The sequence below is a fragment of the Uranotaenia lowii genome, chromosome 1, assembly GCF_029784155.1.
Source record: "Uranotaenia lowii strain MFRU-FL chromosome 1, ASM2978415v1, whole genome shotgun sequence".
NCBI lineage: Eukaryota > Metazoa > Arthropoda > Insecta > Diptera > Culicidae > Uranotaenia > Uranotaenia lowii.
In genome coordinates, this window is record NC_073691.1 from 110912665 (window position 1) to 110936721 (window position 24057).

At 46.4% G+C, this 24057-nt stretch overlaps 2 protein-coding genes across 2 annotated transcripts; both read right to left on the reverse strand.

The window, feature by feature from the left end:
• Positions 1 to 2149: 2149 nt before the first annotated feature.
• LOC129737802 (uncharacterized) lies at positions 2150 to 6469 on the reverse strand. Its single transcript, XM_055728965.1, has one exon. The coding sequence runs from the start codon at positions 6467 to 6469 to the stop codon at positions 2150 to 2152; it is 4320 nt and encodes a 1439-aa protein (XP_055584940.1).
• A 246-nt stretch (positions 6470 to 6715) lies between these two features.
• On the reverse strand, positions 6716 to 7549 carry LOC129737803 (uncharacterized). Its single transcript, XM_055728966.1, has one exon. The coding sequence runs from the start codon at positions 7547 to 7549 to the stop codon at positions 6716 to 6718; it is 834 nt and encodes a 277-aa protein (XP_055584941.1).
• Positions 7550 to 24057: the final 16508 nt, after the last annotated feature.

The window sequence follows — 24057 nt, forward strand, 5'->3', positions numbered from 1 at the left end:
AGTGCGACAAAATGCAGTTTTTGCACGTAAGTCGAAAATCATAACTTGATGTTATTTGTTTACCCACCCACAACTATTTCGACCATGGGCCGTTGGAGCCAAAAATAAAATGATTTGCTAAAGGCAATGTTATAAAATGAACATTAAAATCTTATATTTTCGTGATATCATTCGGAAATCACCACAAGTTCCTCTTTTGGCTAAATTTAATGAGCTAGCCGGAGCCTGACAAAGAGGAAGAAACACAACTCTTCTTCTTCTTTTCCTTAGCCAACCCCTTTTCTTCTTACATTGGCACCCAACGTTAAAAACCCACACAGCACAACAGAAAATTTTGGTTTTTTGATGGTTTTTCCTCCTTATCGTTAATTTTCGAAATCTTGTTAAGATTTCATTGTTTGGTTCGTCTTTGGATTCATATTTCGATTTTGCTGCTTTAAAGTAAGTAGCATTTAGAGCTATCATCATAATAAAGTACAATACAAAGTAAGTAAATTATATTAAGATGGATTTTTCGTTGCTATCAGAAGAGGAGATCGCTTACGAATTAGCGTTGCGACACATTTTGAATGTGAATTCACTTACACATCGCAGCAAAGTGTTGCGTTTAAAAGCACTTCTTCAAGAAGAACAAATTAAGGACCTTGTTCACGCACCTGTGAACGTCCGGGGTGCCGTGGTCCAGCCGAGCTAACACTTCACAACTCGCGCGTGATATCGTCACTATTAAAAGGTCAACGACCTAAGAAACGCTTTGTTCACTAGCAATAAGAACAACTTTATTTGTCGGAATCACAACGCGGTTTATTTTAAAGAGTACTACACTCGACTACGGTTTATTGGACACTATCTTTTATTCTGCTGCTTCTAGTAATAGAACCTAGCTTGAGTAGAGGTAGTGTTCGGAAAGGCCTTTTTTTCACTCTCTAGGTACTCTCTGATAAGAGATGTACTGAAACTACTAATTGAATAGGAGATATTATGGGTTGCAATAACCATCAGGCTGGTACTTAGATTTGGGCATCAACATGCGCCGGCCGCCTTGAAATTTATCAGATTTCAACAAGAAGACCCTATTCTCTCTAACATTCTTAACTCTATTCTAGCTATTATGAACCTCTACTTATTCTACTTCTGTACCTTGTTCACAACACTCGATATGAATATACATTCGGGATTTTTGCCGTTTGTTTTCGATGGAGTTTCTGCCGTGAAGTTGGATATTGTGGCAAAATATTCGATCTGCTTCTGCTGTAGTTTGTCCGGGTTACGCCTAACCACCGGGGAACTGCTATCCGTACACTGGATTTTTGGATGCTGCTTGTGTAGGAGTACCGTGCCAAATTCGTCGATCGCTTCGGGATTCATTGGTCCGGACTACGCCTACCCACCGAGACCTGGGATTCGTGGACTGTATAGCTGGCTGCTGGCTGCTGGCTTCGATGTGGATGCTGTAGTGGTGGGAATCGCTCGTTCTGGGGACCAATTCGATGCTTCAGGTACCTCGTCTCGTCTCGTCTCGCATTGCCGGAGTCCGGCAGGAACCATCATTCGCCGCTTAAAATGAGAGGGTGCTTTTTTACATTGAAATGGTGAACGTTACAACAACTTGCCTGGAGCGGAGGCCATGGGCCCATGGCCTCCGCGACCGCCTCTACGGCGATGACACGGCTTGCTCGACCGTGAACTATCTGCCTTGTAGTTGGATGAAGTGGTTCTCAAGCTGGCCATGCTAAGAAACTGCTTCAGTCGCGCATGGAGGTAGATCAGTCCTCCTTGCTGGGCATCATTTGGTTTATATCAAGCTGCTCACTCCTCGAAAATAAATTTATTAAATTGCGCAAAGGGCTAATGGAAAATACGTTGCTGGTTGTTGATAATTTTGACAGACACGACTAGACGACATGCACATTCCAAGACATCTTCATGCGTATTCTTTCACCGGAGGGAAAGCCTTGTAGAGGATATATCGAGCAGACGGGGGACCTTCTGGGACGCTGACCCGGCCACGCCGGGCCTCGACGACGATCAATGCTGGAGGATAAACATTCTTCTTACTTTTTGGAAGTTCATTATAAAAAAAATACTTAACTGGAACGCGGGAGCCCAGAGACTCCCGCAGGTGCGGTTGCACCTTCGTTGGGGGAGTTTAGTTCTCCCCATCGGCTTTCTGGAAGTTGTCCAGAATCGGTAAAACGCAGATCTTTGATATTGACCTTCCGTAGGTCCCTTCCTGCGTCCGTACGTTGACCACTCGAATGTTGCCATCGGACCCATGGAAAACCTCAGTGACACGCGCTAGGGGCCACTTCAAAGACGGTAACCTCTCGTCCATCAGCAGCACCATGCTGCCCACCGAAATGTTGTTTCGCTTTCGAGTCCATCTCGTTCTGTTGTGGAGGTCGGACAGGTACAATTTCGACCACTTCTTCCATATAACCTGAGCATATTTTGTGGCCCTTTGCCACATGGTGAGATGGTTTTCTGGCGTATCAGTTAGATCAGGTTCATCGAGGGCAGTTAATGTACGTTGAATTAAGAAGTGGCCAGGGGTGAGAGCTTCAAAATCATCTGGGTCATCGCTCAACGGGGTTAGGGGACGTGAGTTTAACACCGCTTCTATTTGGGCTAGCGTAGTGGTCATTTCGTCGTACTGGAGCACTTTCAAGGCAACAGTTCGTTTAAAAGCAGTCTTGAAAGATTTCACCGCGGCCTCCCAGAGCCCACCAAAGTTGGGAGATCGAGCGGGAATGAATTTGAAATTGATCCCTTCCTTGCAGGTTTCGAATATCACTCCGGTTTGAAATTGTTGGCTTCGGAGTAGTCGTTGAAGTTCTGCTATTTCACGTCTGGCCCCGACAAAATTCCTTCCGTTGTCGCTCATAATCAGGATTGGTTTACCACTTCGACCAATGAACCTTTTCAAGGCTCCAAGAAACGCTCCAGTGGTAAGATCCGCGACCAGCTCCAGATGGACAGCTTTGCAAACGAGGCACACAAAAACCGACACAAAGCATTTCATGGGGGAACTTCGACGATGAGGATAGGTGATCAAGAAAGGGCCACAATAGTCTACGCCCACTTTCTGAAACGGAGGTGCAGGGTTCACTCGATCGGGTGGCAAATCTGCCATCAGTTGTTCCATCACCTTAGGCTTGACTCGGAAGCACTGAACGCAACTATGGATGGTTTTTCGGGCTAACCCACGAAGACTTGTAACCCAATACTTCCCGCGGACACTGGCAATCAGGAGTTGTTGCCCAGCGTGATACAGGAACTCGTGGTAGTGCTGGACGATCATGATCGAAAGGGGATGATGGTGATCGAGGATGATGGGATGCTTGCGATTTTCAGAAACTGGTGCGTTAGCTAACCGGCCGCCGACACGTATTATTCCATCGACTAAATGAGGATTCAAACTGGCACTGCTTCTCACCTCTTGGGAATGAGACAGATCCTTGAGTTCTTGGCCAAAACTTTCAGCTTGAGACAGTTTGACCAAAACTTTTGTAGCCTCCAGGAATTCTTCAAAGGAAATGTTACCGATTTTTCTCGTATTCTGCTTTTTAGCGTTGTGACAATATCGTTGCATCCATGCCACCAAGCGGACCGTTTGCGTAAAGGTGGAAAGTCGAGAAAATATTTCGTTCGGAGCAGTAACTTCAATGGGCAACACCACAGACGATTTTTCCTCCAACGTATCTTTGTCGAATTGATCGGGCGAAAACTCTGTCTCAACTGGCCAGGTGCTTCGATTTTGCTTCAACCAAATGGGGCCTTCAAACCACAACATTTGGTATTGCAGTTGGACAGGTGTCATTCCTCGGGATATTATATCAGCAGGATTTTCCGTACCCGGAATGTGATTCCATACTCCTTTCTTGGTCAGATGTTGGATCTCGGAGACTCTATTCGCCACGAATGCTTGCCATCGCGACGGAACTGATGCTAGCCAACATTTGACGATTGTAGAATCAGTCCAGAAATAGCTTCTAACGTCCATGGCCGTACTTTTGCAGAATTTTTCGTAGAGATGGCTTAGGAGGAGTGCTGACGAAAGTTCTTGCCTAGGGATTGATTGTTTCCGTTTCTTTCTCTTCAAATCTTCGAGAGGAGCTACGCGTGACTTCGAAACCAACAGCTTAACAGAAACTGATCCATCTTCGTGAGTGCATCGCAGATAAATGCATGCGCCATACGCCTTCTCGGAAGCATCGCAAAAACCATGCAGTTCAACGTCGCTACTTGGAGAAAATCCCACCCATCTAGGGATCAACAGGGTGTCGAGAGAAGTAAGGTTTCTGCGGAATTCCGTCCAAAACAGCTGCATTTCGTCTGTCAGAGGATCGTCCCAGCCACATTTCAGTTGCCACAAACTTTGGATAAACATTTTGGCCTGTACTATCACAGGTCCGACAAGGCCGAGAGGATCGAACAACTTCGAGGCGTCAGACAGCACGATGCGTTTTGTAATAGGGGATGAAGAGCTCCAGGTTGGTATACGGAAATTAAACAAATCGGTGCTGGGTTCCCAAATAAGACCAAGGGTAGTTACGGTAGAGAAAGAATCCAACTCCAACGCAGTTCTATCGCTAAGAAGATCTGCTGGAATATCTGCTAAAATTTCCTCGCAATTCGAATTGTATTTGCGTAGGACAAATCCAACGGAACATAAGAGGTCATTAAGCTCCTTCACTGCCTGTTTTCCTTCTTCGGGGGTATCAATACCGATCAATGCGTCGTCCATGTAAAAATCCTTCTTGAGAATTTTTGCGGCCAAAGGATGACTCTGCCCTCCATCTTCTGCTAGCTTCTGTAAGCACCTAGTAGCCAGAAACGGTGCGCTCGCTGTACCGTAAGTAACGGTTGAAAGTTTGTAGGTCTTGAGCGGTTCTGACGGATCATTTCGCCACAAAATACACTGGTATCGTTGATCGGATTCCGCAAGATTGATCATGCGGTACATTTTTGCAATGTCTGCCACAATTGCAAATTTGTGTAGGCGAAATCGAGTAACAATTGTGACCAAATCGTCCTGAACTATTGGCCCAACCATGAGGCCATCGTTGAGGGAAACTCCTGACGTTGACGGACAGGACGCGTCAAAGACGACCCTTAATTTCGTTGTCGTACTTTCTGGCTTCAAGACGTGATGATGGGGTAAGTAGTAACGTAGCACTTCTTCAGAATCTGGAACCAGCTTCATATGACCCATATGCTGGTATTCTTGGATGAACTTGAGGTACATCTCCTTGATTGATGGATTGTTCACGAAACGCTTCTCCAATCCGTAAAAGCGTTTTTCGGCATTGGCTCTGGAGTCACCGAGCTTACTGAGGACAAAATCCTTCTTGGGCAACGATACTACAAATCTGCCAGTTTCATCTCGAGTAGTTTCTCGCTGAAAAAGCTCCACGCACAAGGATTCTTCCACGGAGTTGGTGCTCTTCATATGACATGTCTCTAATTCCCAGAACTTGGTGACCTGTTCATGAAGTTCCGACATCGTACATAGCTGAACGCCTGAATCAATTGATGAACCTTTTGATTCCGGAATGCGTCCAGCCAAAATCCATCCGAATACAGTCTCCTGCATAGTAGGCCCCTCTTCGCTGACTTTATGTTGACCAGTTCGTAATAAGTCGAGATAATATTCCGCACCAATCAGCATATCAATTTCTCCTCTTTCATGGAATTCAGGATCTGCTAGGGTCATGTGCCTTGGAATAGTCCAATCACCAATGGAGAAACTTTGAGACGGCAACTGCACCGTCAAACTTGGTAAAACGTTGAAGTGGATCTCTTCCAAAAAGCTAGAAATCCGATCGATACGAGGTGCAACCTTTGCACGGACAGCCTTTCTGGAACAGCCTGAGGTGCCTCCAATTCCATGCAGATTCAAAATTTCGGGGAACTCTTTCAAGTGGAGTTGACGACAAAGTTTGGACGTGACAAAGCAATTTTGGGAGCAGGAATCCAACAGGGCTCTAGCTAGAACGCTTCGGCCTGTCGAATCGGAAACTTTCACCAGGGCAGTTGATAGAAGAATTTGGTGTGTGGAGTGTAAGGGAAGTGCAATGGTAAGTGGTTGTGGGTTAGGATCTGTGGCATGCAGTGGGTGAGTACTGTGCGAAGTTTCATTGACAATTGGTAATGCAGTTGATGTGGTAGGAGGTCTTGGGTCTATAACTATTTGGGTCTGTTGTTGTTGTTGCCTGGGTAAAGGTTGTTGTTGTTGAGGTGTTGATCGATTATCGGGGTGGTTACGGTTGATCGCTGTCACCGACGCATCGGAGGGTTTCGGTTTTACACTGTTTGTTTCCTTCGATGAATGCAGCAGCGTGTGATGTCTCCTCCCACATTGGCGGCAGAATCCTCGGGTACAATTTCGTGCTAGATGACTAGCTGCTAAGCAATTCATGCACAAACCAATCTTTTTTACCGCTTCATATCTTTGGGCAACCGTCATCTTCTGAAACTTCCGGCAGACAAAGGCCGAGTGGAAAGATTCGGCGCAAAAACTACATCGACCTGAAGTTGCGGCGTGATTCACCCCGAATCGTGGCTTCCTGTTCTCTGGCTGTGCAGAAGATGACGATGATGAAAGGGATTGTAGGACGGAACAGTGATTTTTGAGAAACATAATCAAATTTTCATAACAGGGGACTTCTTTGGAGTTATGATTGGTTTCCCAAAGCTTCAACGTTATTGGATCTTATCTGGAACAAACCATATGCACCAGAATGGTGCTCCAACCACCGATGTCCTCTCCAATTTTAGCTAGCATTTGGAGGTGTTTCTCAAACTCAGATATCAATAGGTTCAAGCATTCGAAATTTTCCCTTTTCATTCGCTCTATCGCAAATAACGAGTCCAGGTGTGCCTTGACTATGAGCTTGTGATTTTGGTAGCGATCCTCGAGAACATTCCAAGCGACGTCATAATTACTTCCAGATAAGGCAATCGATCCAATTTCTTGAAGAGCTTCTCCTGAAAGCGAGGCCCTTAAATACGTGAATTTATCCATTTCAGAGAGCTTATCACTTTGATGAATAAGACTTTTGAAAGCATCTCTGAATGGGATCCACTCCTCTAATCGTCCAGAAAAAGTTGGCAACCGTATTTCGGGAAGTTTCACCCTCGATTCCACAGCGGGTGCAGTTGGGTGAGATGGTTGTGTGTTGGAATGCTGGATGTCTGCATGCAAAAATTTCAATAATGCTGATTTGGCCTGGCAGTACTTCAGTTCGGCTTTAGAAAAAATTGCATCACTTTCTTCCTCTCTTCTTTGTGCTGCTGCGCCCAAACTGACGAGACGTTCAGTGTCCGATGCATCTTCGTCGACCACTTCCTTCACGTCCTCATCCTCGAGCAGCAGTTCTATCTGCAATCGCATTTGCACAAACTCACTGTATGCACTTTCTAACAGCTGCAAACGAACTTCAACTTGTTGATGATCGATGTCTGAATGTTGGTCCACAAAGCACAGCACTGAATTAATCGTTTTTAGAGCCCTTCGCTCTTTGGCTGATAGTTCACGAAGCGACATAGTTAATTATCACTGATCTATGTCCAAAGCTAATCATAATGTAATCACTTAATTCAGAAGTTCGATCTATATTCAGGGAAATTACAAAACACAAGTTCGTTTGCACTGTTCACTTTTAATCACTTTCAGTTATTTTCAATTATGATGCACTTTTTTGATCAAATTCACTTTTTATTTTTATCACTTTTACCGTTTCATCTCAACGATTCCGCGACGTGACACGACCGTTGACTAACCACCCAGATTGACAGCAGCGAGGGGATAACAACAAGCGAACAAACAACTGATGGTAGAGAGATCCAGCGAATTCTAAGACCGAAAATATGTTTGACCATTGATACCAGAGGGACTTAGCAAAAAAGTTGTCGATAAATCAATGAATGAGCTTCGCATGCAGTTTTCATTTATTTGAAAATTCTTACCAATTTTCACCCACGCAAATCTGGTGGCTCTCCGCATGCAATGAAGCAGCCACAGATCCCTTACCATGCAAAAAACACTTTTTTGCCCTTTGTCGCAAACACATTACAATCTCGATCCAATAATTTTCGATCCCAAGCTCGATTAATTTTTCCAGGCCTTTTTTCCGCTATTCTCGTTCCGTCGTGTCCGTATCGTCACCGTATGTAATCCAGGCTAGAAATATTAGCTGGATATTCCCCGGAGATGGAACACGTTTCAATGTTCAGCAACTTGATGAAGATTGTGATGACTCCAGCGTAGAAAATGGCGATCACTAGACGCCAAGTTGACCCGCGTACAACGGTCTTTGTTTTCGGCACAATAGGCCAAAAAAGCCTCACAATGTCCACGTTTTAATACCGCGACCCGACACAAATCCGGCTTCCAAGGACCAAAAATGTTCACGCACCTGTGAACGTCCGGGGTGCCGTGGTCCAGCCGAGCTAACACTTCACAACTCGCGCGTGATATCGTCACTATTAAAAGGTCAACGACCTAAGAAACGCTTTGTTCACTAGCAATAAGAACAACTTTATTTGTCGGAATCACAACGCGGTTTATTTTAAAGAGTACTACACTCGACTACGGTTTATTGGACACTATCTTTTATTCTGCTGCTTCTAGTAATAGAACCTAGCTTGAGTAGAGGTAGTGTTCGGAAAGGCCTTTTTTTCACTCTCTAGGTACTCTCTGATAAGAGATGTACTGAAACTACTAATTGAATAGGAGATATTATGGGTTGCAATAACCATCAGGGTGGTACTTAGATTTGGGCATCAACAGACCTTTTTCACAATAGTTCGATTCATGTCATGAGTCCTACAATCAATATTGAGAATTGCACAGTTGGCATTAAGGATTTGCAAACTTTTGCCGATTTAGCCTGCAAAACAAACAACAATCAGGATCTTAAAGATGCTTCATTATGACCAAAGATTGAAAATTATAGATCCACCAAACTATCTTATTGATGTCCTCACTTCCCTTCAGTCAATCGTAAGCGAGTTGCTTAAAAAAGTGCGTGCGCATATTGAAAACGGTGCTAGTGCAAACTCTAGTTTAGTGGCAGTGGAAGAGGAAGGAGTCGGAGGAGAAAGCAGTCTTGCTGAGATCTTCAACGCTTCAGCAAGTATTCAAAACACCACGATTCAGGCAGGTTCACCAATCAACACAGGCCGAGGACGAGGGCGAGGAGTTTCGCCACATCAACAGACAGGAGCCGTTCCAAAGCAACGAGTGTTGAACAACGACTTCGAAACCATCAACCCTCAACACCTTCTCCCCAATTCTCATGCGCAACCACAACGGGGTTTGAACAACAATGCATCTGCAACCAACCGTGATCAACAGCTACTACAATCAACTGAAGACAACAACGAAGGCAACCGACGTGGCTTCAGATCAACACAGGCAGGAAACAGCAGCACGGAAAGAGAGCGTTTCGACGATCTTAGGAACGAGCTCTTGAACAACCTGTTGCAGCTACAACTTCAGCCACGCAGAAATGACGAGAATAGCAAGATGCAGAAGGCGATACACCACTGGCGTTTCTTCTTCAAGGGTCGCGAAGACGTCGAGAATCTCAACACGTTCCTGGATCGAGTTGAAAGCTTTGCGGTTTCGGACGATATTTCCGATGAGGTGTTGCTGTCAGGCGTCAAGCATTTACTTATGAACGATGCGCTAGAGTGGTATGCAGATAACCAACGTCAACTGGTGTCGGTGCACCAAGGGGCATAAAAAAATGTGGCCTTTTGGAGGCAGCCGACATGGTCGACAAGATGCAGGAGTTTGTGCGAAGTACCAACAACGTGCATACGCACATCAAGACCTGGGTGCCGAAATTGATGGTGCTTCTGCAGAGTGCCGTCAAGGAACGAACAGAGCTGGTGCGGAAAGCCGAGGCTGCGGAGAAGGGATTGGAGGAAGTAAAATTAGCTGCTTCTCAAGGACCTTCGAAGGAGTCCAAGCCGAGAAGAACCGCGAAAAGAGATCGCGACTCCCCCGTCGTAAACGATTCCTCCAAAAAAAGGAGGGGTACGGACTACGAGGATGCAGACGGAGAAAGTAGTGCAGGAGGCTGGCGAATGGTTCGTAATAGGAAGGAGAACACGAAAAGAAAGGTCGTCATGAAGCCAGAACCACCCCCAAAACCAAAACCTCAACGGGTGTTGTCCAGGGGTGATGCCCTTATCGTGGAAGCGAAAGAAGGCACAACGTATGCGGACTTGTTCCGGAAGCTACGCGCAGAGCCAAAATTATCTGCTCTTGGCGAGAGCGTCACCAAAACAAGACGCACCCAAAAAGGTGAACTGCTCTTCGAGCTAAAAAAAGACCCGACGGTAAAGAGCGCCGACTTCAAGGAGCTTGTCGAAAGCACCCTGGGCGAAGAAGCGACTGTTCGCGCGCTATCGCAGGTCGCATCTATTGAATGCAAGGACTTGGATGAGTTTACCACTGCAGAGGAGCTCGAGAAAGCACTCTCCAGCATACCTGGTATGAGCAACGAATCAGTAGCTACAAAACTGAGAAAGGCGTATGGTGGAATGCAGATTGCGACGATTCGTCTCTCGCCAACAGCGGCCAACATTCTACTGACTGCAGGGAGTGTAAGAGTTGGATGGTCAGTGGGGCACTTTAGAACAGCACCCAGGATACCAAAACAAATGCAACGCTGCTTTAATTGCTGGGACTTCGGTCATCAATCCCGAAACTGCAACGGACCCGACCGGTCACGATGTTGCCGAAGATGTGGTGAAGAAGGACACTTCGCTAGAGTTTGCAAAAATCAACCGAAATGCATGCTGTGCAAGCAGGCGGATGACAATGCTCACGAAACTGGTGGCTTAGACTGCCAGGCATACAAAAAGGCAAAGGCAAGCCAGTAAAATTGGATGTAATCCAGCTAAACCTCAACCATAGCGAGGTCGCACAGCTTCTGTTGGAGCAAACGGTAGGCGAAAGAAAGTGCGACGTGGCTCTTTTATCAGAACCATACAGAATCCCGTCTGGAAACGGTAATTGGGCAGCGGACAGGTCTGGCTCAGCTGCTGTCTACGCCACGGGACGTTTTCCTATCCAGGAGATAGTGGTAGATTCTCGGGACGGATTCGTGATTGCCAAAATTAACGGCATCTTTTTCTGTAGCTGCTACGCTCCACCAAGATGGACGATCGTGGAATTCAACACAATGTTAGATGAACTCACTCACGAACTGACAGGAAAGGTCCCTGTTGTAATAGGAGGAGACTTCAACGCCTGGGCGGTAAACTGGGGTAGTAGGTGCAACAACCCTAGGGGCCACAGCCTATTAGAGTCCTTCGCTAGACTGGAAGTTGAGTTGTGCAACACTGGATCCATCAGCACCTATCGCAAGCATGGAATACCAGACAGAACGTCAGTGATCGATATCACCTTTGCGAGTCCATCATTAAAAAACGATATGAATTGGAGAGTGTGTGACGATTATACACACAGCGATCACCAGGCGATACGCTATAGCGTAGGAAACCCAAATCCGGTGGCAGTAAGGCAGCTGCCAGTGCACGAGCGGAGATGGAAGACTAAAGTTTTCGACAAAGAAGTGTGCACCGAAGCTGTATACATGCAGGACTCATCCCAGGTCCATAATGCTGAGCAGCTGACGAAAATGATGGTAGCGGTGTGCGACATGACCATGCCCAGAAGAAATACACCGAAGTGGTGGCGACGACCGGCTTACTGGTGGACTTCAGAAATAGCTGAGCTTCGTACTAGCTGTCTAAAAGCGAGACGACGAGCTCAACGGGCGAGAAATGAAGCCGACAGAGAAACGAGAGGTGCCGTTTACCGAGCAGCCAGGGTGGCACTTAAGCGAGCTATTAAAACAAGCAAAGAAAACTGCTACAGAGCGTTATGCCAGAGCGTAGATGATAACCCATGGGGCCAAGCCTATAGAGTTGCACTGGCGAGATTCGGTGGCCCAAGGTCGCCGACCGAAAAGTGTCCGGAAAAACTGAGAGAGATCGTTGCACATCTTTTCCCGCAGCATGGCCCGACGCAGTGGCCACTTACTCCGTACGACGCGGGTGCCCACGACATTGAGCCAGTAACGAACGAAGAACTCGTGGCTATCGCTAAGAAACTTGCGGTGAACAAGGCCCCTGGTCCGGACGGAATCCCAAATGCAGTGCTGAAAGTGGCGGTACAGACCATTCCGGATACCTTCAGAGTGGTGCTACAAAAGTGTCTCGACGAGGGATCTTTTCCCAATTCATGGAAAACGGCGAAGTTGGTGCTACTACCGAAACCTGGGAAACCCCCTGGGCATCCATCATCATATAGACCCATTTGTCTGCTGGACACCCTTGGTAAGCTACTGGAGAGGATAATATTAAAAAGACTTATTATCTACACAGAAGGCGGAAGTGGACTGTCGGACAGACAGTTCGGTTTTCGGAAAGGGAGATCTACGGTGGACGCCATCCGTATGGTGACAGAGTACGCGAAGCGCGCATATAAAAAGAAGCGGACAGGTGTTCGTCACTGCGCCATTGTGACGATCGACGTTAAGAATGCCTTCAACAATGCCAGCTGGGAAGCGATCGCCAAAGCGCTTCACAGGATGCTTGTTCCCAATACTCTCTGCAGGATAATAGGAAGCTTCTTCGAAAATCGAATCCTGACGTACGAAACCGAAACTGGGATACGATCTACTGCCCTAACAGCGGGTGTTCCACAGGGTTCCATACTCGGACCTGTGCTTTGGAATGCCATGTATAATGAGGTGTTAACGCTGAAACTACCAGCAGGCGTGCAGATAGTCGGATTTGCTGACGATATAGTGCTCATGATTACCGGCGAAACAATCGAGGAGGTAGAAGACCTTGCAACGGTGTCCGTAGAAAGGGTTGGCATCTGGATGGAGGGAGTTAAGCTTCAGATAGCTCACCATAAAACTGAAGTTCTGCTCGTGACCAATAAAAGAGTTGTGCCGCACATGGAGATTACTGTTGGAGGGCACACGACATCTTCGAAACAGCAGCTGAAATACCTTGGAGTAATGGTCGACCATCGCTTAAGTTTTGGTGCGCATGTCAAATACTGTTGCGAAAGTGCATCGAAAGTCATAGATTCATTGGCCTGGATTATGCCGAACTGCCATGGTCCAAAGAGTAGCAAGAGACGTCTCCTTGCGAGCGTAGCACTGTCGAAACTACGATACGGAGGAGCGGCCTGGAGCTCCGCGATAGAGGTAGAGCGCAACAGATCCAAATTACGGAGCACACATCGGTTGATAGCCATGCGAGTTTCCTGTGCGTACAGGACCATATCAGCAGATGCAGCTTTTGTCATCGCGGGCATGATTCCCATCGACATAACTCTGGCGGAGGATATGGAATGTTACAAAGCAAGAGCTGTTAGAGGAGTGCGTAATATTCAACGAGCAGCGTCAATGCTCAAGTGGCAGGAGCAATGGGACGCATCGAACAACGCAAGATGGACGCATAGGCTAATCCCGAGACTTTCAGACTGGGTAAATCGGAAGTATGGAGAGGTCAACTTCTATTTGACGCAGTTCCTTTCGGGTCATGGGTGCTTTAAGCAATACCTTCATCGGTTTAAGCTTATCAGCTCGCCTTATTGCCCGGAATGCGTAGAGATGGAGGAATCGGCAGAACATGCTATCTTTGTCTGCCCCAGGTTCAATTCAAGGCGTCAACAACTTCAAAATTTGAACGCTGAAAACATAGTGAGTGAAATGTGTCGCGACGAACAGTCATGGCGTGCTATAGTCGACGAAATCTCGCAAATCATGCGCGATCTGATAAGGATCAGGAAAGATGATGAACGGAGAGAGCGAGATAGTCAACCAAATTTGACAAGCTAATGAAAGGTCTTGGGCCTCGTATGACACTTCAATTCAAAAGCAACGCGATCTTAGGGCGCGGTATAACCCTAATCTGGACTCATACGTGTGGTGGGACTTAAAAGGTCTCACGTACTCAGCTACGATCTTTCCTGCAGCAAAAGGAAGCGGAGATACCATTGGGGGTGGTCGTGTCGGGATTCTAGCTTGGTAGTTTCTCAATCGGCCATGCCTTGGTGGTTAGAAATCCTGCGGAAGTGGTTGCTGTGACGGGCGCGAGTTACTTTGAAAGCGTTACCTAACCGGCACACGTTTCGAGGTCCCCGGGATAGTGGATGCTGTGACGGGCGTGAGTGATTATGAAAGCGTTACCTAACCGGCACACGTTTCGGGGTCTTCCGTACCAGTCTGAAGTTGGCGATAGAGAAGGAGGAGAAGGAGAAAAAAAGGAGAAAAAGGATAAAGCAGAACGATGATCATTGAGGAAAAATTGAGAAAGAGGAAAAGGGTGAGATGTATAAGTGCATGAGCACAGCCTACCCCTTGATGTAGTATCATAGGGTGAAACCAAGGGGCACATCTGGCACACGAAGCCCAAGGTGGTTTTAGTGGGACGAACCCACACACGGCAGCAAACACCCGGCTGTTATGGTTTGAAGTCAAATTTCCATCTTGTAAAAAAAAAAAAAAAAAAAAAAAAAAAAAAACTGGTGTCGTGGGACGCGTTCAAGCGTATTATTCGACGTGACTATCTAGGTGAAGAGCATGGTCAGTTGCTGAGGGCTGAGGCGTTTTTCCGTTACCAAGGTGAAGCAGAATCGTTCGATCAATACTACAAGGACATTTCTACGTTGTTCCGGTTTGCCGATCCACCGATGTCCAACGCAGAAAAGCTGTTCCTGGTAAAAAAGAATATGCGCATGGATTACTTATCAGCAGTCACAGCAGCAAATCCTACAACGCTCGAGCAGCTAGTTCGAACGTGCAAGACTCAAGACAACATGAAGCTTTTACTGGACAGACAACAGCGCATGTCTATTCCGCGCGAATCATTATTTGCACCGAGGTTGGCCACTCCGAAGAACCAACAAAAACCGTCGTACAACCAGCGTTTTTCGAAGGTGAACCTGGTGGAGAAGAACAACGCGGGAGAATCTGCAGCAACAACTCGACTACAAAAAGAAGCGGCAGATGCAGACGACGATGAGTATTGGCACCTGAAAATGGAAGAGCTGACGGAGCAGATCAACGCCATCAAGACTTTCGTGGATCGTAGACATCCCAGAAGCATGAACAGGCAGAATCAACCGTCGATACCCAACCAACAACAGCAGCCACCGTATTCGCAGTACACGCAACAGCAACAGCTGCAGGCTACACAACATCAGTGGCAGAGGTCTCGGTATCCGGTAGAACAGCAACAGTTTGAAGGTTCGCAGCAGTATTCAGGGAATCAAAATCATCAGTTCCAACATTCGCAGCAACCGTGGCAAAGTCAGCAGCAACGATCTTCGAATTACAATCAACAGTATCAGCCCATCCAACCGAATCAACAGTACCTGACAACTCAACATCAATTTCAGCAGCACAGACAACCCTGGCAAACACAAAAAGCACAGCCTCCAAAACATCACTTACAGGACCAGCGGAGAACTCTGACAACTTGTTGGAATTGTGAAGAAGCAGGACATCGATTCGTCGATTGTGAGAAGGAGCAAACATTCTATTTCTGTCATGGCTGCGGCAAAAAGGGATTCACTCTGCGCAACTGCACATCATGTCGTTCTAGCGTGGGAAACTACGAAGCGGGGAATCGTCAGTAGAGAGGGATGATTCAACTAACCCAAGTGACACTCTCAAAGAAAACCTGATTTTGACACACTTAAATTCTATTATCATAAATCCCGGACATGACAACAGACCGCACGCAATCATCGGAGTATTAGGTAGAAGGATGAAAGCACTATTAGACAGCGGAGCCAATTGCTCATTACTAGGCGGCAAGCATACACGAATAGTTGACGATCTAGGATTACGGAAAGGAACGGTGCAAGGTGAAATAAAGACAGCGGATGGTACGAGCCACATGATATCAAACTTCGTTCGTCTTCCTATAGCCTACAACAACCGAAATGAAACACTACCAGTGATGTTAGTCCCGTCAATTCCGGACTGTGTAATTTTGGGTATGGACTTCTGGAACACCTTTGGTGTCAAAGCCGTGTGTTGTACATTAGAAGCCAGGACAACAGAAGCAGATGTAGAAGATCCTCCAGAAGAACAGGTTACGAAGACACTATCGGATGAAGAGCAGAAACGATTAGATTTGGTCATACAGCAATTCCCCAAAGCAGAAGATGGCGAACTAGGCAGAACACAGTTATATGAGCATCGCATCGACGTTGGAGACGCACCACCGAAGAAACAAAGGCACTACCCGATGTCAAAATACGTGTTGGAGGAGGTGAACAAAGAGATCGATAGGATGTTGGCCATGGACGTCATCGAAGAGGCCATGTTCTCCCCTTGGAACAACCCACTCGTTGCTGTAAAGAAGAAAAACGGAAAATGTCGTGTCTGCCTAGACGCCCGGCACCTGAATAGCGTGATGGTCAACGAAGGTTACCCGATTCCACAAATTTCGTCGATCATCAACAACTTAAGCGGTTGCACATACATCTCGACCATCGATTTAAAAGACGCATTTTGGCAGCTTCCACTGCATCCAGATTCTCGGCCACTAACAGCATTCACAGTACCCTCTCGCGGCCACTATCAGTTTCGTGTTGTTCCCTTCGGTTTATGTACGGCTAGTCAAGCGCTGGCAAGAGTTATGACACACATCTTCGCCGACATGGAGCCACACGTATTCCATTACCTCGACGATATCGTGGTGTGCTCAAAAGACTTTGAGGAACATCTGATGACACTGGAAGAAGTCGCTCGAAGGTTGAGAATCGCGAACTTAACAATATCACCAGACAAATCCATGCTCTGCAGAAAAGAAATCAAATATCTAGGCTACGTGCTCAATGAGCAAGGGTGGAGAACGGACAATGAGAAGATCGACAGCATTGCCAAATTCCCGGTACCGAAGCAGCGCAAGGAATTACAACGATTTCTAGGCCTCTGTAACTGGTACAGACGCTTTATCTGCGACTTCGCTAGGATTGCAACGCCATTAACAGAGCTGACAAGGATCAAGGTCAAATTTCGTTGGACGAAAGGAGCTGACGAAGTTTTCTTGAAGCTGAAGTCAATGTTAGTATCCGCTCCAGTTCTCGCCATGCCGGATTATTCTAAACCCTTTTCAATTGCGTGCGATGCAAGTGACGTTGCCATCGGAGCTGTACTTACCCAAGAGATGGAAGACGGAGAACATCCAATATGCTACTTCTCCCAAAAGTTGTCAGCATCGGAGAGGAAGTATTCGACCACAAAAAGGGAATGTTTGGCGGTGATAAGGTCCATAGAAAAGTTTCGCGGTTACGTGGAAGGAGTTAGGTTCATCGTGCATTGCGATCACGCTGCATTGAGTTATTTAAAGTCGATGAAGAATCCGACGGCACTCCTCAGTCGCTGGATACTCAGATTGAATGCCTTCGATTTCGAGATTCGCTACCGAAAGGGTACAATCAACGTGGTTCCGGACGCCTTGTCGAGAGCAGTCGCCACAATTACGCTCACCAAGGACGAAACGAAGGACACCTGGTACAAAGAACTTGTTTTGCGGGTCACAAAAGAACAGGACAAGTATCCAGACTTCCGAACGATCAACGGAGAGCTGTACAAGAACTGTCGATGTCGTGACGAAACCGGAGTCACTACGCACACATGGAAGAAGGTGATTCCACTTGAAAGTCGGCAGGAGGTAATTAAAAGGTTTCACGATTCTACAACAGGAGCTCACCTAGGATTCTACAAGACGCTGAAGAAGATCCAAACCCACTTCTATTGGCCTAAGATGCAAGACGATGTTAGCCGCTTTGTTCGAAGCTGTGGCACCTGCAAAGCTAGCAAAGCGCCGAACACAAAGATGATGCCACAGATGGGCAACGCCAAACCAGCAAAAGTTCCATGGGAGCTGATCTCGGTGGACTTCGTGGGCCCTCTAACGCGCTCAAAGCAGGGAAACACCGTTATGTTTGTCGTAGTAGATTGGATAACGAAGTACGTTATAGTGCAACCGATGAGAGCAGCAGATTCAGTCCGTATGGTACGTTTCTTGGAAGAACAGGTGTTTCTAAAGTTTTCACGACCCAGGATCATATTTTCCGACAATGGCAAGCAGTTCGAATCAGCCGCATTCAAATCGTTACTGGCGCGCCACAAGATCATCAATATGCGAACTGCCTTCTACTGTCCTCAAGTGAACAACGCCGAACGCACCAACCGCGTATTGATCACAGGCATCCGCTCGCTAATAGATGAAGATCATCGCTGCTGGGATGAGAATCTACCGGCGATCACCGCAGCAATCAACAGCGCGAAGCACGAAGTCACTGGAGTCTGCCCGCACTTCGCGAATTTCGGCCGTGATTTGATTCTACACACTGATCTCTACGTACAACAACACTTGAACGCCGCGGATGATCCAAAGATCACACAGGATCTACGACTATCAGGAATCAAGCGAATCCAAGAGTTCATCACGAAGAGGATCAAGAAAGGTCACGAAGACTCCAAGCAGCGATACAACTTAAGGAAGCGGACGGTAGATTTCAAGATTGGCGATGTAGTCTGGAGAAGGAAGTTCAACCTGTCATCGAAAGCAGATCATGTCAACAAAAAGCTGAATCCGAAGTTCGTGCCAGCAGTTATTCGAAATGTGCTAGGTGCGAATCTGTATGAGTTAGAAGATGTCTCGAGCGGGAAACGCGGACGCTATCACGCGAAAGACATCAAAGCAGATTAAGTTTCAAGCTATGTAAGCAACAACGCTGACCACAAGCTCACTTAGAGCACAAAACACGAAATGGAGAAGGCTGAAGGACCAACATCATCTTTGAAACCTCGCCCCCAACAACTCGGAGCAAATTTGCAGAATTCTTCAATTTAAACAACTCAACGGAGCACAGCTGATGCTAATTCGTCGCTAGAACACCGACGAACACGACGAAGTAGGCGTTTATGAAGGAGACAACGGCCTTGCGTAGGACCAGCGTCGGCTGGATGGACTCTAAGAACTCTGCCAGGAAGTTCGTCAGAATTTGGAGAGGGCTGGCAACCTTGCGGATTGTCGCCACTTATTGTCCAGAAGGCAATCCTGTCATCGTGAAGCAGCGTAGCAGCGCTGGGGATAGTAGCACTGGCGAGCCACCTTAGCAAGGCGCTACACACCATCATAGGGAACCCATCCAGGTTCGGGATATTGGAATGTTCGGAAAGCCAAGTACAGCAGCTCCAAATACCACGTCGCTGCAATTGAAAGGATTGTCAGGACATCAGAAAAAGGACCCAGTACTACGGAATACAGTTATGCGAAGAAGTTGTGAAGAGTAGACATCATGACGGCCGCTACTACCATATCGACTCTCTCTCGCTAACTGTCGTAAGCCACACGCCCATATAATCAAGCTATGTACACACGGCAAAGCCTGTCAACAACGAGCACAGCTCCAAACACAACATCCAAGGTGTGACGAGCAACAACAATCTCTCAACCAACTCTCCACCTAAAAATGTTCAAGAATACCACAAGCATGCTAACGCAGCAATCACGACGAAGCAAGCTTGATAGAACGAAGCACAAAAATCAAGAATGCTCATCCTTTCTCAGACCGTGACAAACTGACAACTTAACCAACACCCAACCATCAACCTATACGAACCGAAGGAAACATCGAAGGTAAAACCAGCCCCTTCAGGCTCGGGATATTGGAATACGGGAAATCAAAGTACAGTAGCTCCAAACACCAAGTCGCTGCTGTCGAAACGATAATCAGGACTTCAAAACGGGCGAAAGAGTTAAGCACCTACGGAGTCTTGCGCAGAAGTTGTGAGGGGTAGACATTATGACGGTCGCTACTTCCATATCGACTCTCGCAAACTGCCGAAAGCACCATGCACTAAGAAATCAAGCTATGTGAACACGGCCATGCCGGTCAACGAAGAGAAATCTCCAAAAACAACATAAATGGTGTGATGAGCAACACAAAAATTCTCTGCAACTACCTCTCCACCAGAAAATGTTAACAAGTACCACAACCATCATCGATACAGGAAAGAACCAAGCTTGACAGAACAAGAAATCAAGAGCAACAACACTTAGCCGTTCTCAGATCGTGACAAACTGACACACAGCCATGAAGACTACAAACCGATGACGAATAGAAAGAAGTACTGAAAAAGAAGAAACCATTCGCCGGACGAGACAAACCGTGCATACCGAAAGCGATAACCATCACAATCTCTTTGTATTTGTACTACGTAGAGGATTTGAAGCTACTTTCTCTATCAATAACTCTTATAATCAAAAAAAAAAAGCCAAATACAAACATTCGTAGAAATTTTCGGGGGTCAGTAAGAAAATTCAAAAGGAACGCGAACGCGCGGTAAAACCTCTACTCTGGGCTCTTTCTGATTTAGGAGACTAAATCCTCCTTTACCTGGAACTCTGCGAATCATCACGAACCTGTAAATAAAACCATTATGTTTCTCTGTAAATACTTGTACATAGTATCGTTTAGTTTCGTTATCATCGTTCGATCTAAACCCTTTTGCTTACTAAAGATTTTTGATCGCTTCTGCGTGTTTGCTGCAGCAGAAATTCTTTGAGAGAAGCAAGTTTAAGATATTGGTCGGTGACTTTGTCACACTTTGGTGACGCAATCTTGATCACCATTTGCCAGAATTCGCTGGTCTTACTTTTGGTTAGAATAAGTATCTTCGTTTTGTACTATGTGCACTACTTCTGGTGTGCCTTTAGGGCCACGTAACCAAGCTAGTTAATAAGCATTTTGAGTTTAGCTCAATCCTTCTGATCAATATTATCTCCGACCAACTTTCGGATAATTTTGTAATTTTCTGTTGTGGCAATGCTGTGTAACAATTAAATATTATACTTGGTTTATTCTGTGCTTAAACCAATTCGGAATAAATGTTCAAAACATTGCAAATTATAATCGACGCAAATTACTCTCAGTGCAGTAAATTGGGTAAACGAGAACCCAAATACAGTGGGGTAAACAAATTTCGAAGCACCGTGTACCCATATTGCCAACATCGAAAAAACAAAAAATAAAGCCAGACGCTAGCGATCGAAAAAACCGCCAGTTTCCGGGAGTGTGCCTTTTAATCGTGTGAGAAGCAGAAGTGACGCCGCGAAGCATTTTGCCTTGCTGTTGGGAAAAACGGCAAAGATATTGTGTAAGGCGAAGCCTCGAACGGCAGCAGTTCTGCTAAGTCACGAGATTGCCAGTCCGGAAACCGGAAAACGGCAAACACATCGGAAGAAGGCCGACTCCTTTGTCGACAAAATCTGCGAGATCGTGGCATACGAAGCCAGCCTGGAATCCGGGAAAACGGCAAGCAAGTGGAAGAAGGCAAATTAAAGGACGACATCGAATCTGCTTTGATGCAATTGTGGCTACGAGCCAGTACGGAAACAAGAGGAAAGAGGTCGGAAACAAGAAAACACGAAAAGAGCCCCAAAAAAGGGGCTTTTTCTTTTTCCTTGTTCTCTTTTTCTTTTTCCTTCTCGATTAGCGTTCTGGCAAAGGGCACGGTGAACGGACGAAACCTGGATCCAGACAGAAGAATCTTCCACATCCGGGAGAAATCTCTCCGGAAGCGGCTGGAACCGGAGGTCCGGTCACACAGGAGTCGTCGGAAAGAACGAGGGGAGTCAAGGTCAACCGGCTTCCACGTGGTTCCAGAAATTTCGTTTCTCTGGCCGAAAGTTCGTGTGCATCGAGGAGATCCGTCGACAGAGCGCTTGGCACCCGCCGGGTGGAGTGCTGAATCGACCTCAGGCAGGCAGCGGGAGCAGTTCCGTTCCGGAAGAATCGACATCGTGTGGGAGAGGCCAGTGCTGATCGTCACGACATCTGGTGGCCAGAATCCACAACGTTAATCGGGTGAGGCAATCGCGACACCTGGTGGCGGGTTTCGGAAGCTCGCCGCTTTTCAAGCAGCAACAGCGAGAGACGTTCGCTTGCTCCGTGAGCCACCGGGGTGTGTTAGCCGGTCCCCGGAGGCGCATTGCCTGGTGGCGAGCGTGATGTTTGGTCCGAGGATGACAGCAGGGCAGCAGGAGATCGACGCACAGAAAAACTTCGGGTCAGCGAGCCATCCACCGAGTGCGACAAAATGCAGTTTTTGCACGTAAGTCGAAAATCATAACTTGATGTTATTTGTTTACCCACCCACAACTATTTCGACCATGGGCCATTGGAGCCAAAAATAAAATGATTTGCTAAAGGCAATGTTATAAAATGAACATTAAAATCTTATATTTTCGTGATATCATTCGGAAATCACCACAAGTTCCCCTTTTGGCTAAATTTAATGAGCTAGCCGGAGCTTGGCAAAGAGGAAGAAACATCTCTCTTCTTCTTTCCTTTAAGCCAACCACTTTTCTTCTTAAACTTCCAGATTGCGTTCGAACAGTTACAACTCTGACATTACCATCTGACCCAGGGTGAATTTCTGACACTCTTTCTATTGCCCACTGTAATGGCGGTAAATTATCCTCTTTGAGAACTACCATCGTTCCGACTTTAATGTTATCTCGCTGCTTGGACCATTTCGTTCTGTTATGCAGATCAGACAAGTATTGAGTTGACCATCTTTTCCAAATTTGTTGGGCTGTCTTTTCCATTCTGTGCAATACATTTAAACGATTGTCTGGTACATCTTCCCAGTTCTGTTCTGGGGGAGCAGTGAGCGATTTTTGAACCAAGAAATGACCAGGAGTAAGCACTTCGAAATCGTTTGGATCGTTACTACATGGAGTGAGCGGACGTGAATTTAGAACTGCCTCAATTTGTACAACGACAGTCTGCAGTTCTTCTAGGCCCAACGAGCGTGTACCAATAGTGCGTTTTAAGAGTGATTTAAACGACTTCACTGCAGACTCCCAAAGTCCGCCAAAATTGGGTGATCGAGCTGGGATAAACTTAAATTCAACTGCTTGGTTTGCTGAGTGTTTTATGACCGCTTCTTGGAAACTATTCTCGCTGAATAACTTGGAAAGTTCGTCGAGTTTCCGTTTGGCTCCGACAAAATTTCTGCCGTTATCGCACATAATCAAACTTGGCGTGCTTCTTCGGCCACAAAACCGTTTGAAAGTGGCAAGAAACCCATCTGTAGACAAATCTGACGCGACTTCAAGATGCACAGCTTTCGTAACCAGACACACATAAATGGCTACAAATACCTTCACCGGGCGACATCGACGTAGGGGGTAAGTGACAAGGAATGGGCCGCAATAATCTACTCCCACACGTTGAAATACTGGGTTTTGTGTCACTCTTTCCGGGGGTAAATCAGCCATAAGCTGTTCTTGAATTTCGGGTCTAGCACGAAAACAACGTACGCAATTATGGATTACTGACCGAGCCAAACTGCCTGCATGAATTGGCCAAAACTTCTGACGAACTGTTGCGATCAATAGCTGCTGTCCAGCGTGAAACAACTTCTGATGGTAATACGACATGACTGATCTGGTAAGCGGATGTTTATAGTCCAATATAAACGGATGTTTTCTCGTTTCAGAGATTGCTGCATTCTCTAATCGACCACCGACACAAATTATTCCATTTATCATGCGTGGATTGAGAGACAGCAACTTTGAACTGACTGAAATCTGACGGTTATTCGACAAATCTGCATATTCTTTCGGAAAACTTTCTTTTTGGGACAATCTGACTAAGCACTGAAGGGCTTCTTCTAACTCTGTAGCTGACAAATATCCGACTTTTCTGTTACTGTTGTTACACTTTTGCGCATTGAAACGAAATCGCAAAAAGTACGCGGTCAATCGAATTGAATCTACAAGTGAGGCTCTCAATTCGAATATCTCATTGGTTGTCAAAGAATCAGCGACGGCAGTGACAGCTCCTCTCTCTTCGAGCATGGAACTGAGTATTTCTGGGCAAATTTGTTGAGGTTGAGGCCAATGCGATTCCTCCAATCGTAACCAACTGGGACCATGAAACCAAAGAGATTGATACTGTAACTGAGCGGGGGTCATTCC

What these genes read in the sequence shown, in the direction of transcription:
- LOC129737802 (XM_055728965.1), bottom strand. Translation starts at nt 6,469, where the DNA reads ATGACGGTTGCCCAAAGATATGAAGCGGTAAAAAAGATTGGTTTGTGC.
- LOC129737803 (XM_055728966.1), bottom strand. Translation starts at nt 7,549, where the DNA reads ATGTCGCTTCGTGAACTATCAGCCAAAGAGCGAAGGGCTCTAAAAACG.